We start from the raw sequence: 19,754 nt of genomic DNA, 5'->3' as shown, positions 1-19,754 counted from the left end.
TACTCCTGGGGCTGAAACAGGGTTACCCCCTTCACACTCCATAAGAATGTAGGCATGGGTATCATCCACTAGGAGCCACCTACTCCTGGGGCTGAAACAGGGTTACCCCCTTCACAGTCCATAAGGATGTAGGCATGGGTATCATCCACTAGGAGCCACCTACTCCTGGGGCTGAAACAGGGTTACCCCCCTTCACAGTCCATAAGGATGTAGGCATGGGTATCATCCACTAGGAGCCACCTACTCCTAGGGCTGAAACAGGGTTACCCCCTTCACACTACATAAGAGTGTAGGCATGGGTATCATCCACTAGAAGCCACCTACTCCTGGGACTGAAACAGGGTTACCCCCTTCACACTCCACAAGGATGTAGGCATGGGTATCATCCACTAGGAGCCACCTACTCCTGGGGCTGAAACAGGGTTACCCCCTTCACACTCCATAAGAATGTAGGCATGGGTATCATCCACTAGGAGCCACCTACTCCTGGGGCTGAAACAGGGTTACCCCCTTCACACTCCATAAGAATGTAGGCATGGGTATCATCCACTAGGAGCCACCTACTCCTGGGACTGAAACAGGGTTACCCCCTTCACACTCCATAAGAATGTAGGCATTGGTATCATCCACTAGGAGCCACCTACTCCTGGGGCTGAAACAGGGTTACCCCCTTCACAGTCCACAAGGATGTAGGCATGGGTATCATCCACTAGAAGCCACCTACTCCTGGGGCTGAAACAGGGTTACCCCCTTCACACTCCATAAGAATGTAGGCATGGGTATCATCCACTAGGAGCCACCTACTCCTGGGGCTGAAACAGGGTTACCCCCTTCACACTCCATAAGAATGTAGGCATGGGTATCATCCACTAGGAGCCACCTACTCCTGGGGCTGAAACAGGGTTACCCCCTTCACACTCCATAAGAATGTAGGCATGGGTATCATCCACTAGGAGCCACCTACTCCTGGGACTGAAACAGGGTTACCCCCTTCACAGTCCACAAGGATGTAGGCATGGGTATCATCCACTAGAAGCCACCTACTCCTGGGGCTGAAACAGGGTTACCCCCTTCACACTCCATAAGAATGTAGGCATGGGTATCATCCACTAGGAGCCACCTACTCCTGGGGCTGAAACAGGGTTACCCCCTTCACACTCCATAAGAATGTAGGCATGGGTATCATCCACTAGGAGCCACCTACTCCTGGGGCTGAAACAGGGTTACCCCCTTCACAGTCCATAAGGATGTAGGCATGGGTATCATCCACTAGGAGCCACCTACTCCTGGGACTGAGCAGGGTTACCCCCTTCACACTCCATAAGGATGTAGGCATGGGTATCATCCACTAGAAGCCACCTACTCCTGGGGCTGAAACAGGGTTACCCCCTGCACAGTCCATAAGGATGTAGGCATGGGTATCATCCACTAGAAGCCACCTACTCCTGGGGCTGAAACAGGGTTACCCCCTGCACAGTCCATAAGGATGTAGGCATGGGTATCATCCACTAGAAGCCACCTACTCCTGGGACTGAAACAGGGTTACCCCCTTCACACTCCATAAGGATGTAGGCATGGGTATCATCCACTAGGAGCCACCTACTCCTGGGGCTGAAACAGGGTTATCCCCCTTCACACTCCATAAGAATGTAGGCATGGGTATCATCCACTAGGAGCCACCTACTCCTGGGGCTGATACAGGGTTACCCCCTTCACAGTCCATAAGGATGTAGGCATGGGTATCATCCACTAGAAGCCACCTACTCCTGGGGCTGATACAGGGTTACCCCCTTAACAGTCCATAAGGATGTAGGCATGGGTATCATCCACTAGGAGCCACCTACTCCTGGGGCTGATACAGGGTTACCCCCTTCACACTCCATAAGAATGTAGGCATGGGTATCATCCACTAGAAGCCTGCTCTACCTTTCCATCTGTTTAAGATGCAGTTATGGTCGAGTGCCTTGCTCAAGGGCGGAGGTAGCATGCCCCTGATTCGAACGCACACTCTGCTGCTTATAACACCAGAGTTTGATTCCGGTGCTCTTAACCGCTAGGCCATGACACGCCACAAAATATAGCATCGCTATGAAATGGAAATAGCACAGTAAGCACAAAATCTGCCGTTAAGCAGCTCTATGAAATTAGGCCCTTGTCTCTTTATAGGGATTCACAGGAATCTTAACCGGGATTCAAAATTCTACTTACCAGTTCTTCACTGGAGAATTCCTTCCTAGCCGCCGTTACGAAAGCCTGCTGGTAACGATCAAAATCAACCGGACTGACCAATCGCTGTCCGTAGATAAACTCACATTCATGACGCCATAGCATCAGCAGTTTCTCACGAGTTGTGTTTGGGCGAAGAGAAATGCAAATGTTCCTGGTAGAAAAACAAATCATCAATTAAAAAGTTATTAAGAGAAAGTTCATTTTAGAGATGATAAAGTTATGAGTCATGCAGGGAATTTCATCGTTGAGAGGGAAAAACCATTTTCAGTTTGAAAAGGGCACTTCCATTGGAAAATCTTGAAGTCTATTGGAAACTTTTGAAGGGGCACCAAGGCCAAGACCAAGACCAGGGCAATGAAGTCAATGGCCTTTATGGCTTCCGTGAAATTCCAGACCTGATGAGTTCATATCAGCAAGTTAGTGGTCCCTTTTTGCAGCTGTGTGACTTGTATTTTCTATTTTCGAAAGACAACTGGACCTAGAACTATTCCCTGCAGAACCGCCGTACCCCAAGTTCCACTCACGGCCATATTGAAGTGATTCCAATGGAACACTGTCAAACATTTTCAATCTGTGTTTCTGTGAGTGAATATGTTTGGGCATCTACTGTTTATTAAAAAAAAAAATTCAATAAATACAATTAAATTTAATCTATTTTTATTCTTCAAAGCTGAGCTGTATTCAATGTAAATGTTTAGTGTGAGGGGACCCAGAGCAGATCCTTGAGGAACCTTCTAATACCTGAACATCTTCCTGATGTCTCTGAGGGTGAAGATATAGTGACATCGTTCGGCTGTTGGAAGATACATGGTTCTCATGCGGTCTTGGATCTCAATTGTGACGTTAACGATCATTGACACGAGCGCCCTCAACTGTTCCTCCTCCTTGTCCATGATGTGATGACGCTGCGAGGAGAAGTAAAGATTCAAATTTTGTGTTAATAAACAAACTCACAAGGCATTCTCACATCACAATTTCTTAAATGTTTATGTTGATTGTAAAGGCCATAAGAATATTAATAACTCGATTTATATAGCGCCAAATTACCAAAGGATGCAAGGCGCTTATCAGAAAGCACAAAGTAATGGTGAGAACCAGAAGCTACACAGATTGGAGAACAGGTGAGTCTGGGGACTTTTCTTGAAGGACAGAACAGTCAGAGCGTTTTCAACTGGGACAGGAAGACCGTTCTATAGGCAGGAGGCAGCAGTAGAAAAAACTCTCTCACCAGCTAGTTGCGTGACATACAAGACAATTTACAGGCAACCAGCTCCACACAATCTCCAATAAGAAAAATTAATTCATATTCAAATTTTCTCGTCATTTTGCCCGACAAAATTGCTCTGTGTGACAATGGCCTCAAGTTTTAATTTAAAGATAAGAACAAATCCTCTGTGAAGTGGCTGTGCAATGAGCCCAAAAGGAAGTCACAATGTAAATATTTTAAAGTCATGCTTGATAATTTCACAAAGCCAATTACAATAGCATTTCAAAATTGTGTGCTTTTATCTAGTGTGTCACGATCTTGCCCCAAATTGGCCCAAAGCCCCTGGACTAAATGAGGCAATTCCATGCGCCAGTCATTGCCTTGGTGCCCAAGGAAGTGTTCTATTAGCAATTTACATTTCCCTCATAGCGATGTCCTTTGACAAATGAAAAACTGCCTTGCCCTTGCAAGAACGACATACTAGGCTCAATCATTGTAAATTATGCATGATTTTAAGCAATTTTCTTGCCCAAGATATTCTGCTCAATTATAAGTGCGTCAAGCAGGGGGGTACAAGAGTCTTATGTCTTGCTCAGTTCGGCACCAGACTACTTCTTACCCTGTCTCTGGCTGATGTTGACGATGTCGTTGCTGGTGTCAGGAAATGCGTGTTAAGCAATGTAGTGAAGATGCTATGTACTTCGCAGGGCCTAGGGAATAGATAAAAAAGTGTTTATCAACAGCAACATACAAAACTTTAAGTTCTAACAGTTCATTAAATGAATAAAAAAACATAAATAACAATATTTTGGGAGGTATATAATTATCCTTACTCACAGCTGAGAAGCGGAATTGCGATGCGGGGCCAGCGCACGCTCAAAACTAAATAAGCAGTACTGATATATCTCTGCTGACACAAAGCGCTCCAACTCTTCCATTGCGCGTTTCTAGGTGCATGGCACCTCAACTTAACTGTGGTACATGTACATGTTCATTGTACATTTGACCTTTTTGCACTCACACACAGATATTATCTATACAACATACTTGCTGAAACAGGGTTACCCCTTTTACAGTCCATATGGATGTAGGCTTGGGTATCATCAGTCCGAAGCCTGGCAGAAAGCACTACCTCCCCAATTTTATGTAGCAAGTGTCACGACCGGGATACGAACCCACACTCTGCAGATCAAACACCAGAGCTTGAATCCGGTGCTCGTAACCACTCAGCCATGACACGCCACAAGTACATTCTAGCACATTTTAACCAATTCCAGGGGTTATGAGTGAGCAAGGTCTGCTGGGAAAATATTGCACGCCGAGATCGACCACCAATGGGATGAAGGTTTGGGTACTTACTTTGGGTACGGAACTCCAAACACAGAGAAGTGTCTGATGAGGCGCTGACTGGGCCTCGGCACCTTAGCTGGGGAGTTGGGATTGATGGTTGTGACATAAGAGACATTCTTGACTTCTCGTAGACGATGGGTATCCGGCTCGTACATGCCACCAGAGTCTAGATGCTGACGGACCATCTCACAGGCTGATTGTCGGCCGAAGTTATCCACCTGCAGAGAGAGTGAGTGGGAATTTTTTCACAGGGTCAATTTCAGAGGGATTAAAGAGGCAGATTCTTGATCATAATTACAAACCTTGAGGCATACTTAGTCTTTTTCAGGTTAAATCTACCAATAATCGGACCTACAGTCCTGGTAAAAATGCTTGGGCAGCATGACAATCAACACCCCCTCTCAGTGATGTTAGCCCCATCCAGCTGGAGTGCATGCAGACGGCATATTGAGAGCTAACCCTATATAGGACTCTTCCTCTGTACACAGATACAGAGTCTTAACTATTAAGGCCCGTTTCTGGGGCGGAAAAATTTCAAAGCTTCATAACTCAAATCTTACCTGCAACAAGCCACTAATTTCAACAGAATCACATTCTATGGCGGCATACATTTTAATGCGGTGGGTTTTGGTCCTCATATATTCCTCACAAATCTGTCATTTTCGTGAAATAATGCAGCTCCCAACGTTAACAAATTCCGTTTTGATCGTTTTCTCACGGTGTTGTCCGTTGCCGTGCGTACGTGTATACATTCGCGTGCAAGATGCATGATGCAAGACGCATGAATTCTTGGTCACCGTATTTTGACTGCACAGCGTCAACACGCCAATGCAACGCAAGATTTGTGCGTCGTGCTTCTTGCGTACACACGGCAGACTGTGAGAGTTGGGAGCTGCATTATTTCATGAAAATGACGGATTTGTGAAGAATAACTGTGATCAAAACCCACCGCAGAAAAAAATATGCTGCCATGGAATGTGAAATTAGTGCTTTCTTGCAGGTACGAGTTGAGTTATGAAGCTTTTAAAATTTTCCGCCCCAGAAATGGACCCTGATATCCAGGACGTCACTGTAGTATAATACCAAAGTGTAAGGCCGCCAGGGCTAAATGGGAGCCACCAATGAGATAGGATCCTGATTGTAGCATCTAAAAGATTTTACAGTTTTATGACAATAGAAAAATGTTTGCAACAAAGCTATACCCAAAGTTAAAATTTCAACCTAAAAAAAAACACCACAAAAGTTAAAACTTTTAAGTGTTAAAACACAAAACATACGAGGTGAAACTTACGTATGCAAGGTTGAGGTCATCGACATGACACATGAGCTTCTTGCTTCCTTTAGGGACGTAGGTGCGTCCATGTTTCCATTCCAATCTTTCCTCCAGCCTCTGCCATAAAACTCGACTTGTAGTGAATCTGGAGAAATAAAAAATGGTATGTGGGATTTGAGGCATTACATGGTGAGGTATCAATTTATACTAGGTTTGTGGTAACACCATGTGTGTATATACATGGTGAGTCTCCTGACAAGGACTAGAGCAAGCTAGTCGAAAGATTGAGACCAACGAAGAACCCACTCTCCGATAGTGAAGTTTATAATGATCCCCTTAAAGCTAAAGTAGTAGTCCCAGCCGATTTTCTACCCTTGACACGATACCCTTAAAGCTTCAGGAAATAAAGCTTAAACTAATGCATTCCCTTGTGACAGGAACAAATATCTATCAGTATTCATTTAAGGAATTGTACAACAAAATTAAAAGAAACAGTGTTTATGTACTGTGACCGATTCTGTATATTTTTGTGAATTACCTATTTGTGGTGACAGAGAGAGACAATACTTCAGCAACCTCCCCAGAGCAGACGGTTCGAATCCTGTCATTGACGATGGCGGTCTTACCACACCCACTTTCACCGGTGAGCAAGATGGGTCTCCCAGCATCGGACAGCAGACCAAGAAGGTATGAGGTTTGCTGATAAGAAGAAAACAAATAATACAAACAAATAAAAATGACGTGTTTACTTTAATTCTCAACGACGTGATGCTGCAAAATGTTTGCACTAGATTGTGCCAATGCAATGAGGTCTTTATAATATCGAAGTCTTACATGTATATAGCGCATGTATCTACCAAACAAGGTACTCGAGGCGCTGAGTTTATACAAACTTTCAGAAAGATAGGTTATTGCAGTGATGAATTCTGAGACCCAATTATGAAGCACATTATAAGGGTTTACAAGGTGCTGTGGCGCATACAGCAGCAACAGCCAGGAACACCGGGGCGAACCCCTTTTCTTGTCGTGAAGTGCACTGGGTTCTTTTACATGCGTTACACAACACACGGGACCAATGGCTTTACGTCCCATCCGAAGGACGAAGCAATGGTTATATGTCTTGCTTAAGGACACAAATGTCAGGGCTGGGGATTCGAACCAACAGTCTGCTGATCAGAAACACCAGAGTTTGAATTATGTGGTCTTAACCGTTCGATCACGACACTTCTTTATACAGTCTGCCATAAAAAGGGCCCAATGATCAATGCTCAACATGACCACCACGTTGTAACTCGCAACACCTTCCATTGCAAGAAATTTTGGGTGCAGAAAGAACCTTCGTCACCAATTGAACAACTCCCACCAGTGAACTCGAACAGACCCTTCAAAGAAAAACATGCTCCAACAAGGTTTAAAGACTCTGTGCAACTCCAGAACAGTAACTGTTAACAAATTAATAAGCGAATTTTGACGTCACATCTCTGCTTTCGCAGCAAATATTTCGCAGGAGTTGAGCACATTTCAACAATTGCATTCGCACTCGCACGAAGTACATATGAACCGGGCTTAATGCTCACCTCAATACTGACTGTATGCACGAATGCGTCTGGTGGGATGCCCTCGTGTGGTGGCATACTATAAGGTGGAACAGCCTCGTTCCAGTGCACAAACTCCTGGGATTCACCGTCGACAAAATAGTCAAAGACCTGAAAGAAAACAAAAGCAACCAGGGTCAAGAATCACCTTGAGTTATTGTGTACCTGAGCTGTGAATTAACAGAGTTGCGACAACTTTAATATTAACAATAATAATAATAGTGGCTTCTTATATAGGCACTCATACCCATCACTCAGTGACGCTTAAGGCACTGCATTATTCAGTACTTTCCTGCAAGGTATGTGCAACTATATTTGAATTATGATACCTACTCTTTTTATTTAGCACCATACAATGGTTTACAAGGTGCTGTTCAAGTCCCATACGTGACACCTGTGAGCAAGATACTCAACGTAAAGCCGTTGGTCCTGTATGTTGTGTAATGCACGTAAAAGAACCCTGTGCACTCATCAAAAAGAAAAGGGGTTCGCCTCGGTGTTCCTGGTTGCAGCATATGCACCACAGCACCTTGTATACCATTTGCTATGTAAAAGGAGTAGGTCTCAAAATTCAAACGTGGTCCCACTTTGCAGGAAAATACTAAATGTTAAAGCTCCTTGAGCATCGCTATGTGACGGATATGAGCACTGTATAAGAAGCCACTCTTATTATTACTATTATTTATTATTAAAACGAGCATACAAGAACAAACATAAACTAGTATAATAACATCTTTACAAAATAATCAAGATGCAATATCTCCAGAATGTTTTCACTGTCTACTTACATCAGCTCCTTCAGGATAGTCAATGTACTGCCCCCACTCAGACAACCACCATGCGCTGAATGTCGACCGGTAACGCTCTTCCAGGGTACCGGCAAACGCCCAGATACAGGCAAAGTTGATGTAGCGCTCACATAGAGCTTCCTCAAGCTCTGAACCTTGGGTGATCAACGCCTGGTGAAATAAAACAGTTACAGTTTAGATAAGAATACACTAGAAATAATAGTAAATTTACGGGTACAACAATGTAACGATTCTTTTTTGAGGAAGTGTTGGCTCTCAAAAGAGCCGGTTTGGTCTTGATGTTTTGAACGGCAAAAGCTGGAAGCATCACCATCAGCATTCCAGGTTTCTCCTGACGATGAGTAAAGTATAGTTTGAAACATCGCGACCAAACCGGTTCTTTTCAGAGCCAACACTCACACAAAAGAGAATTATTACACACAGTTGAAAAAGGACAAATTGACTAGAGTGCGACTCGAACCAACGACTTCAAGATTAAGGTGCTGGCGCTCTACCTGAGCTATGGAGCTCTCTGTTGGCAGTCTCCCTAATATAATCTCATCCAATCTAATCTCACCTCCAGTAGACTGCAGAAGGTCATCACCATACTCATGTCCGACACATCAATCATCCTCTTCATCCTGGCCTTGCCAACCACGCCCTCCTTCTTGCCGACCATCATCGCCGGTTTGGTGCACCTATCCAGGTACATCAGGGTGGGCCCAACGTAGCGGTCCGTCAGCTTCCTAAGGACCTCTTGGTCGGTCTCGGAGCAGCGGTCCAGCCAGCTGGCTAGGATCAGCTCCCAGGAGACGTCCGAGGTATCCATGGAGAGGAGTCCGGTCCTAGACAGCGCGGAGGGGCTCAGACTAGCTAATGATTCCATCTGCATAAAACAAGATAGGGTTAAAATATATTTCTTAGGCTACGTCCGAAATAACGTCCACAGTTCTCGGCAATGCGCACATGCCTTTGCAATTCTAGAGCAGTGTCATACCAACCAGACCACCGAGATTGCCCGAATAGATTCCCTGTAAAAGTCGCAGCTTTTTAAAAAACCCATACGTACCTCCCAGAAAATCCTCAGGTTGTCCGGAACATGGATGCGCTCATTATTTGCGAGAACGAGGGCGCCGTCACTATGGAAGACAGAGCTAAAGATCTCCATCTGAGCGGGGTCGATACCGCCATCTAGGTGAAGTGTCTTCATTATGGGTTTACTGTTGGTGAAGTCGGTATTGTGGACCAGGCAAAGCTTGCGCAGAAGGGAGGTAAAAAGGCCATCCCTCCATTCCCTTAAAGAGACAAAAAATACAAACAACGTTTTTTATTTTGGGATTTGCGGCAACACCATGTATAAACTACTTGCCAGGTAGTCCCGGCTGATATTCGACCTACATAGTAGAATAGATAGTTAGATTAACACTTTATATAAATAAAGTCATGATGACAGAAGACAGCTTGTTGAAAGTTGTGCGAAAGGGCAGACAAAGTTGGGCCGGAGGAGTACAATAGACCTTTATCACGGTTTGGCCATCTTGATTTTACTCCACTCCAACTCATTGTAACCAAACTGAAGGCTGGATGTAATAATAGTCTGGTGCCATGTTTGCACAATGAATGTTAGCATTCATTACTGTTATTGGAAGAGGGAACATGACCAAGATGGCGACAGCGTGATACAGGTCTATAGTCGCAACTTTGACACTAGTCGCACTAGTCGCCCAGGCTCCACACTCTCCACACCTGGTGTCTAGGCTCTTTTGTTTGAAAATGTGTGCAGTGTCCATACTTACTTGGTCTTAGGATCAGCATACCCCAGAAGTTCCTGAGACTCAACAGCCTGAGTGAAGATTCTTTGAGCAGTGACGATATTTCCCATTTCCCTCTGTGCTCCTACCAACGTCTTGATGCATTCGCTCTTCCCGCAACCAGCTGGCCCAGCAATTATCACCTATTAATAAACAACAACAAACAGTTAATAATCAGTTATTTATACGGTGAACCCCCTCCCACAAGAAAAAGAAATTCATTTGTTATCACCAGTGCAAATTTAACATCTAATAAATAGGCCATTATGTCTTCAATCTCCTGATGATGACTAGAGCGAGCTAGTCGAAACGTTGAGACTAATTAAGAACTCACTTCGCAGTAGTGAAGTTAAAGCCATTGGACACTTTCGGTAAACAGTATTGTCCAAGGCCCACACTTCGTGTATCACAACTTATATATAAAATAACAAACCTGTGAAAATTTAGGCTCAATTGGTCATCGAAGTCGGGAGAAAATAACGGGTAAACCCACCCTTGTTTCTGCAGGTTTCGCAGTGTCATGACATGTGTTTAAAATAAATCCGTAATTCTTTATATCGAAAATTGATATTGTTTTAATGTTTTCTAAAAAAGTAAAGCATTTAATGGAATAATATTTCAAGAGAAGTCTTTCACCATTACCTTCTGTAAACCCTGTAAGTTATTTGTAAATCTGTAAACTTAAAAAACAAAATTCTGTCCAATGGCTTTAATGACAAGAAGTCCCCTTGATCCACTGGAGCAAAAGATGCACAGGTAGCAGTTAATAACAAGACAGATCTTTTCAGGATTGAGTAGTCTTCAAATTCAGAAAATCTACTCCGACGTGGTAGAGAAGTCTCCCGAATTCTGAAAAAATCTACTCCGCGGGTTGTAGAATTAGCAAGTTCTTAGAAGAACTTTTAATGGTGTTTGTGGTCCAACGACCGAATCACATTTTGTATTACAAATTTACAAAGACATTAAAATCACACAAAATAAGATAATCAAACATTGTTTAAAAAGGTGAAAATTTGACTTTGAAACTTAAAATTTAAAATGGAAATGCTATTTCTACTACAACAGCCTTAAAGCCATTTTACACTTTCGGCACGGAAAAAAAAAAAAAAAAAAATCACAGATTTACAAATAACTTACAGGGTTTACAGAAGGTAATGGTGAAAGACTTCTCTTGAAATATTATTCCATGAAATGCTTTACTTTTCGAGAAAACATTAAAACAATTATCAATTCTCGTTGTCGAGAATTACGGATTTATTTTATTCACATGTCATGACAGAGCGAAGAGTGCGGAAACAAGGGTAGGTTTTCCCCGTTATTTTCTCCCAACTCTGATGACCGATTGAGCCTAAATTTTCACAGGTTTGTTATTTGTTATACCAGTTGTGATACACGAAGTGTGGGCCTTTGGACAATACTGTTTACCGAAAGTGTCCAATGGCTTTAAGCAATATTTAAAAAAAACTAAGAGACTTACAATCTACATGTACCCAACATGGTGTTACATCAAAACCAAATAAACAAACATAATCTAGGTCAAAAACAAAATGCAGACATTTTGAACGTACCGTTTGGTGTGAGTCAGTCAGTTGTGCTAGTTGAGCCACCCTGGCCTGAAACGCAGTCCCAGGTAACAGACCTAACTCGCTCGTGGCCACGGCAATCGCAGCGTGGATATCGTCCAATGGCTGTTTTTCTTGCCCCCCTGTAGGGCTCAGGATCTGGGTCACCGTAGAGGCAGGATGGGTGCTGACTACCGGAGTATTCAAGCTTAGTTTACCTGCAAAAATATAATTGGATGAAACTTATTTCATACCCCAAAAGTTTCATTAGTACCACCGCAATTCACTTTTTGCTACTTACAACACTGCTAAAAACAGTTATCAAATGATAATGTCACTTTACATTTTGAGTTAAAGTCATGACCTTTGAACAGTTTTTCAATTAAACTTTTAGTTTGAACTAGCAGACATTGCTAAATTGACCTTACGCTACTAAAGACCTTTTCATGATGGGTAGATTATAAGACTCCATTAATGGTGGTTTATGACTTATAATGCGTTACAAAATGTACTTTTCATGATTTTTTCACCATATTTGCTCAGTTGTCCTCTTGATGTTGATGTCGTTTGCTTTTCTTAACTTATATTTGTGCTTAAGCAGCTCTTTGAAATTGGGCCCTTTGAAACTGTCCCTTACCTTCTCTTGTAACTGCCTCCTCCAGACCGGCGAATCCCATCGGCACGCCGATGTCTGGGAAGACATCTTCTATCATACTAACGAACATCTCAGCATCACTGCCGTGAAGGCGAGGCATAAAGTTATTACGCAGGGCAGTAACGATGGCTTCACCTTCATACTTGGTCAAACTCTCTGGTAGTTCATTCACACCTTCAGTGATATAAATAAAAAATAAAAAAATACATCAGAAAACAGACCTGGCTGCACACCAGCTGTTGCATACCAGCTGCCGACCAACCAAAATAATCTTTGGTATAAATGCAAAAAAAAAAAGCAAAAAAAGAGTGGCGACGAGTTCTTTATCAGTTGTTTACAACCTTGCAGGGTCGTGACCATGTGATAAAATTAAAAGTTCACAGATTTACAAATAACTTACAGGGTTTACAGAAAGTAATGGTGAAAGACTTCTCTTGAAATATTATTCCATTCAAATGCTTTACTTTTTAAAAAACACTTTAATATAAATTCTCGATATCGAGAATTACGGATTTATTTCAAACACATGTCATGACACGGCGAAACGTGCGGAAACAAGGGTGGGTTTTCTCCCGATTCCGATGTCCGATGACCGATTGAGCCTAAATTTTCATAGGTTTGTTATTTTTCATAGAAGTTGTGATACACGAAGTGTGGGCCTTGGACATTACTGTTTACCGAAAGTGTCCAATGGCTTTAAGTGGAAATACATCAATACAGACAGAGTCTTTATCATCTTCAGATTTAGTTTGATTGTGAATGATCGTTAATGTCTCGAACCAAAAGGTCAGCCACTTTGAAAGTGTCTTTTTGTCGCTATTGGCTTTTCCTGCCAGGGTGCTTGTCTTTTGTTTTGTCTGTAGTGTTTTGTGTTCCACCCCCTAATCTTTGATGTGCAATTTTTTAATACATGTATGTGTTTTTTCATGTTTGCTGGCAAATAAAATAAAATGAAATGAAAAGATTCCATCGACAGCAAGGAACAAATAATATAGCAGAAAGAACTAATTCTACCTTTCTCTGGTAAATCACTTGCAGCTTCAGCAATGTTCTCCAACGATTCTGCATTAAGGGCTGAAATAGGAAGAAACGTTGATTCAAATTGTTTTTATAACTCGAGTTACTTTCTGGTTGAATTAATTCAAGCAGTTATACTTGTTGAAATCAGTGTAGAAGGGAGAAGAAATTAAGAAGTTAGGGAGGAGAGGAAAATGCAAACGAATTTGATGGTTGTTTTATGAGAAATCACCTCACATCACCAGGCCAGACCACCACTTAAAGGTGAGGGCTACACTTTATATTTGATTTGGGATGTTGACCCAAAGCAACTGCTACCAGAGGCATGTTGCCACCTACATGTACTCCTGGAGCTGAAACAGGGTTAACCCCCTTTTACAGTCCGTACAAGGATGTTGACAAATAGGGAGACACTATATGGCTAGATAGCTCAGTTGGTTGAGTGTCGACAAGTTAATCCGGAGGTTGTATCTTTGAATACCGCTGCAATAAATCTTTTTTTTTTATCAACCCCAAATCAGGTTACAGACTTGTAACTTTTGCGCTATTTTCAAAAGGAAAACAAGTGCAACACAAAACTGAATTGACCTTGAAGCCCCTTTTTTAAAACTGACTTAAAGACAGTGGACACTATTGGTCAGGTAATTATCAAAGACTAGTCTTCACAGTTGGTGTATCTCAACAAATGGATAAAATAACAAACCTGTGAAAATTTGAGCTCAATCAGTCGAAGTTGCGAGATAAGATAAACAACCCTTGCAACACGAAGTTGTGTGCTTTCTGATGCTTGAGACCTCAAATTCCAAACTTGAGGTCTCAATGTTTTATACTATCAACCTCTCCCCATTACTTGTTACCAAGAAAGGTTTTTTGATGATAATTATTTTGAGTAATTACCAATAGTGTCCACTGCCTTTAAATAATAATAACAAGAATACTTGGTTCTTATATAGTATAGCGCTTTGTAACACCCCATAGGGGCGTATCAAAGCGCACAGTATTTCTTTCTGCAAGGTATGTGGAGCTACGATATGAAGTATAAGACCTATTCCTTTAAAAGGAATGGTTTACAATGTGCTGAGGTGCAATTTGCAGCCAATCAAACCAGGAACATCGAAGCGAACCCCCTTCTCTTTTCGCTAAGTGTACTGGGTTCTTCTATGTGCGTTACACAATACACAGAACCAACAGCTTTCAACCCATCTGAAGGACGAAGCAATGGTCAAGTGTCTTGCTTAAGGACACAAGTGTCATGGCTGGGACTCGAACCCACAATCTGCTGAACAGAAACACCAGAGTTGAATTCGGTGCTCTTATTAACCACTCGATACTTCCCTGACACTTTCATAAGTTCATCTCTCACCTGTTTCTTGCTCTTCAGCCAGCTGGAGTACAAGAAGCTCATCTAAGATTGCTCCTCCTTCTAAGACGATGCTACGGATACTCTGAAGGCTCCAGCCACGAGAATCCTCGCTCAGATCGCTCCCTAAGATAAAACAAAGTAAACAATTAATAGTAGTAATAATAATAAAGACTTGTAATGTGTAAATATCCACCCTGCTGGGTGTTTAAGCAGCAGTAAAAAAAAAAAAATAAATAAAACAGACAAAAAAAAAAACAGACAAAAAATTAGTTTTTGAAAACCTGTGACATACATGTACTGTACATGTAAGATAAGAGAAGAGATTCTTGAGAAGAGATTTGAATTTTGTGATACAAAGACAAGATCTACAGTAAGATTAAGTGGTAGAGAGTTCCAGATGTGTGGCGCAGCTGGACAAAATAATAATAATAATAATAATAATAATAATAATAATAATAATAATAATAATAATAGATAATAAAACTAAAAATAATAAACAGCACTTATAAAGCACACAGTATCTGACAAAAAAGGCCATTAAAGGCTGCTGGTTTGTAAAGTCTTAAGTCCAGCATTTAAATTATGCCCCTTTGAAGATTTGAGTTTCAAGCTGTCGTTTGAAGATTGAAGGATTGTTCTGTATTCTGAGGTCAATTGCGGCAATGGTTGCTATTAATGCTTTCAGAAAAGTGTTTAAATATTAGGAGTGGTTAAATCGATGCATACAGACAATGCATGTTGACTCACTAGCAAGACTAGCTGCCATGTTTGCAATTTTTCATAAACCAACTACAATAGAACATATTGAATATGACGCCATTGTTCAAATATCTGCCCTACAACATGTCTTCCGTGTGTGTGTGCGTGCATGTGCCGTAGAAATCAAACTGTGAATGTTGCGTGGTGCGTGCTTCATTGATGTACGCGTTTTGACGCGCATACGGTTTGCCCTACAAGATGGTGACTTTCATATAAAAAAAGGGGTTATTCAATACGGTCTATTCTCTTTGACTCATTTGTGGTAGGTATGAAGCTCAGACCGACTGTATTCTGGCAATTGAGCTCGCTTACCCAGTTTGGCATCCTGTGAAGTGAAGAAGGTGTTTGGAATCATCTTAGTGTAAAGTTCCCTCAGAGCTATCATCTTGTGAGACAACTCAATGGCCTTTGTGAATCCTGAACAAAACAAAACATAGACAAATAGTATTAGCTGTTGCAAACTGATAACCAATTCAGTCTAGCTGAATAGTGAAGTATACTATTTGACAAGTCGCTCCTTTGTAGTTGCAACTTTGAAACTAGTCGTGACTAGAAGCATTGCGGCATATTGTTCCTATAATGAGATTTTCATATGGTGTTACTGTTTGGAAAGGAATTACATGGAGTTAACAGGTGTGAGTTGTCAGATGAAAAGGATGTTTTTATTCTATGTGTCACTGATACCTACCCTGACTCCACAGCAGCGCTTCCAGAGACAATCTCAAGTCAACTTGAGCAACAGACACCGTCCTCATCAGCTTACTAAGCTTACTCGGCAAGAGAGCCGACGCCGAGTTCAGTAAGACCCGCCCGTCCACTGATGCCAACGATACCCCCGGCACTGAAATGGAGCTGTCCAACGTAGCAAAGCAAGCCCCGTTTGCGTTGACGGCGACCTCGTCTGTTTGGAAGGGGAACACGGTGGCGGATTTACCCATGCGGAGGGCATCTAGGAAACTCTGCAAGAGCTGGGAGAAGATGCTGAGGACTGGGGCTGGGATGTGGCTCAGATTGTTCAAGCACACCCATGCACCTGTTATTATCAAATAAAAACATTTATTTCAAGGGAAGGTTACGTTTGGTATTCACTCTTTAATCAATGACAATCAAAAACTTATTCGGATAATAATAATAATAATAATAATAATAATAATAATAATAATAATAATAATAATAATAATAATAATAATAATAATAATAATAATAATAACCCGTTTTTATATAGCGCTTTTCACACCCGGAGGGCGTCCCAAAGCGCTTCACATTATTACCCCTGGTCACTGGGCCTTAAATCACTCCTTAAACCATCTCAGCTCCCTGGTGGGAGTATACAGCCTTGTGCAACATTAATATGCGCTACTCGGCTAAATCAATCACAAGAACCATCTCTGCCCTCACAGGTACCCATTTACCCCTGGGTGGAGAGAAGCAATTCTAGTTAAGTGTCTTGCTCAGGGACACAAGTGTCACGACCGGGATTTGAACCCACACTCTGCTGAACAGAAACACCAGAGCTTGAGTTCGGTGTTCTTATCCACTCGGCCACGACACCCTACAAGTACAGCAGCTTAAAAAAGTAAAAAGTAATTTTGAGAATCATTTCATGGTGAAGTCTTGAGGTTATGGAAAAAAGACATCAGTTTTTATCCCCCAAAACTTGAATCTGAGGGGCAATGCTGACAGTTATGGCACACTTTCACACTGTGTCCCTTTTTCACATGGTTCCAGTTGCAAGTTTCAAGAAAACCCCAGGGTTTTACCTGGGGCAGACTGGGGTACAGATAAGGCCAGCAGTAACCCCCGGGCTGCCCCCAGGGAACAGAGTAGTGTGAAAAGGGCTAGAATTGAAACTGCAGTTTGACAACCCAAGTGAACCCATACATGTAGTTCACTCAAAAACTACAGCACCTCAGCAAGTAATATTTTAAGGGAAGCTTTCTACTATCATTATCTTCAATCTGTGTCAAGAGTTATGTAAGTCAGTGGACACTGTGTTTTGTGTCGTACAAAAAGCGCCCAAACCCTTAAAACGAATAATTTGACGGCAAGATACCTGTAGATGCAAGTCCCCTGAAGATGTCCCCAAGCATCTGGGAGTCAGTAGCGTGGGAGCAGTTGAAGAGATACAGAGGCTGGCCTAAGATCCTTCCCATCTCCTGCACTAACTCAAGACGACCACTCCACTAAAGATGAAGAACAAAATGAAGACATAAATCATCATATTCAACGAGCAGCCCTGTCGGGGGCCCATGCTTAAAAGCTTTGCTTTTCAATAAGCTCCCCTGCAGTATCTTTGTAAATTTGATTATAAATATCTATTTTCTATTTGTAGATTTTCTATTTGTTAATGTATGTTTATCATAGACTGATCTTGATACTGTGGACAAATAAATTAACTTGAACTTGAAATTTGAACTTAGAATGTCTGTAGCGCCTTCAGCTGACCCTGTGTGGTCATACTCACCGATGGTCCGACGCATAAGGCAGCCATACGAGCCTTGATAGCTTGGCCCATGCTAAGAAACACTCTCTCCGTCATTGGTGTCAAGACGAGGCGACTTCCAGAGCCCATGTACTCAAACCCATAATCAAACGTTGTGTCCAACATCTGAGAATACAAGGAAACAAAATAATATGACAGATTTAGAATGGGCCCAAATGTTTGTGTTAAGTATAAATCTTAGAGACAAGTTCTATCATGGTGTGTCGTGGCATGGCCGAGCGGTCTATTTCACAGGACCCTAGCTCTGGTGCTGTCTACTAGCATTCTGCTCTACCAGCCAGGGTCTTAGTGAACAATCCCCATGCCTACATCTTTACATATTTTGAAGGGGGTAAGGAGGCAACATGCCCCTAGTTGGTTTGGGTTGACAGCCAAAATCAGTTAAGTGTAGCCCTCACTTTTGCCTATAAATAAGCAAATTACGTTGACAAAAACCAATCTATGACTGTAACTTTAAAGAGCCTACAGTTAGTCCTTAATATTTACATTGTCACTTGTAAACTTACTTTGACTGACAGCCCCATGGTGGATTCGTTCCAGACGTAGCGTAGATGTGAACGCCACTCGAAGGAGTCCTGAAGAGACCCTTTAATCTCATCTTGCTTATCAATCAGTCTGTAATTACAAATAATAATAATAATAATAATAATAATAATAATAATAATAACTATACTAATAGTATGAGACATTTATATGGTGCATAATGCAGGAGCCTTTATGACCAACACAAAACAAAGCACAAAAGAAAGATTAGAACAAACAAGTCTTTAAGTCTCATTTAAGGCACCAGACCTTTAAGCCTGCATACAATTTTTGGTCGACCATCAAGTCCTGCAATTAGACGTAGTGGCAAGGTAATTAAAATGAGATGGATGACTATGGACTTGGATCCAACTATGGACTTGTGGTGGGGTTGGACTTCATTAGGATGTAGGTGTGCAAGTTCATCTCGTTCATAGACATACCTTCGGCCGTAAATGACTATAATGTGACCCTAGTTACTTATATTACCAGAATTTAAGTATTTAGGGTCACATTATAGACATTTCCGACAGAAGCTATCTGTTTGAGTCAGACCAAACCCATTTGAAGATTTTCTTGGCACGTGTTCAGGCGTTTTAATAACTAGCTGGTGCGACCCAGTCTTTAACTCCTACCTTTGCAGTAGATCCCTCTGGTGTGCCAATAGGGTGATCAGATTACTGATCTTCTGAATCTGCCCTGGGAACAACATCAGCTGCAACTCGCTCTTGTCAATCTTCTCCTCAACTTTGACCTTGACCTTTGGCCTCTCAGGAGGAAGTACGACCTTCATAGTGTCCATAGGCTTGGTGGTAACTGTTTGGTAAACATTGGTAAACAAATAATAGGTTAAAACAAAAACTACATACATGTAATGACCCCAATGCAAATTTAACATCTTTTGAAACACTGCGGTACCCGCTGCTAATATCAAGGATTCGAGCTGCCTCTAGCTACCAGCCAATCTCGGTGGTCTAGTTGGTATGACACTGCTTTAGAATTGCAAAGGTCGTGGGTTCGAATCCCACCTCAGTAAACATGCCTGTGATTTTTTTTTTCACAGAACACAGGAAAGTACTGAGTTTACAGTGCTACATTAACACACATTGGTACATAGGGT

At 42.0% G+C, this 19,754-nt stretch overlaps 1 protein-coding gene across 1 annotated transcript in view; it reads right to left on the bottom strand.

Moving 5' to 3' along the window:
• LOC117301820 (dynein beta chain, flagellar outer arm-like) overlaps positions 1 to 19,754 on the bottom strand; it is a 106,591-nt gene that overhangs the window by 46,178 nt on the left and 40,659 nt on the right. Inside the window, exons 32-52 of the mRNA XM_033785820.1 lie at positions 19,270 to 19,450; positions 18,619 to 18,727; positions 18,074 to 18,217; positions 17,663 to 17,792; positions 16,298 to 16,642; positions 15,922 to 16,026; positions 14,851 to 14,973; positions 13,485 to 13,544; positions 12,453 to 12,644; positions 11,822 to 12,033; positions 10,239 to 10,396; positions 9,512 to 9,737; positions 9,020 to 9,328; positions 8,443 to 8,613; positions 7,637 to 7,765; positions 6,598 to 6,758; positions 6,078 to 6,204; positions 4,796 to 5,004; positions 4,056 to 4,146; positions 2,971 to 3,134; positions 2,209 to 2,380 (exon numbers count right to left, since the gene is read on the bottom strand). Of these exons, the coding sequence (XP_033641711.1) occupies positions 2,209 to 2,380; positions 2,971 to 3,134; positions 4,056 to 4,146; positions 4,796 to 5,004; positions 6,078 to 6,204; positions 6,598 to 6,758; positions 7,637 to 7,765; positions 8,443 to 8,613; positions 9,020 to 9,328; positions 9,512 to 9,737; positions 10,239 to 10,396; positions 11,822 to 12,033; positions 12,453 to 12,644; positions 13,485 to 13,544; positions 14,851 to 14,973; positions 15,922 to 16,026; positions 16,298 to 16,642; positions 17,663 to 17,792; positions 18,074 to 18,217; positions 18,619 to 18,727; positions 19,270 to 19,450 (3,518 nt within the window). The remainder of the gene's footprint in view (positions 1 to 2,208; positions 2,381 to 2,970; positions 3,135 to 4,055; positions 4,147 to 4,795; positions 5,005 to 6,077; positions 6,205 to 6,597; positions 6,759 to 7,636; positions 7,766 to 8,442; positions 8,614 to 9,019; positions 9,329 to 9,511; positions 9,738 to 10,238; positions 10,397 to 11,821; positions 12,034 to 12,452; positions 12,645 to 13,484; positions 13,545 to 14,850; positions 14,974 to 15,921; positions 16,027 to 16,297; positions 16,643 to 17,662; positions 17,793 to 18,073; positions 18,218 to 18,618; positions 18,728 to 19,269; positions 19,451 to 19,754) is intronic.

This window comes from Asterias rubens, chromosome 17 (genome assembly GCF_902459465.1).
Source record: "Asterias rubens chromosome 17, eAstRub1.3, whole genome shotgun sequence".
Classification (NCBI taxonomy): Eukaryota; Metazoa; Echinodermata; class Asteroidea; order Forcipulatida; family Asteriidae; genus Asterias; species Asterias rubens.
The sequence above is the reverse complement of the archived record's forward strand: the minus strand, read 5'-3'. Positions and strand labels throughout refer to the sequence as shown.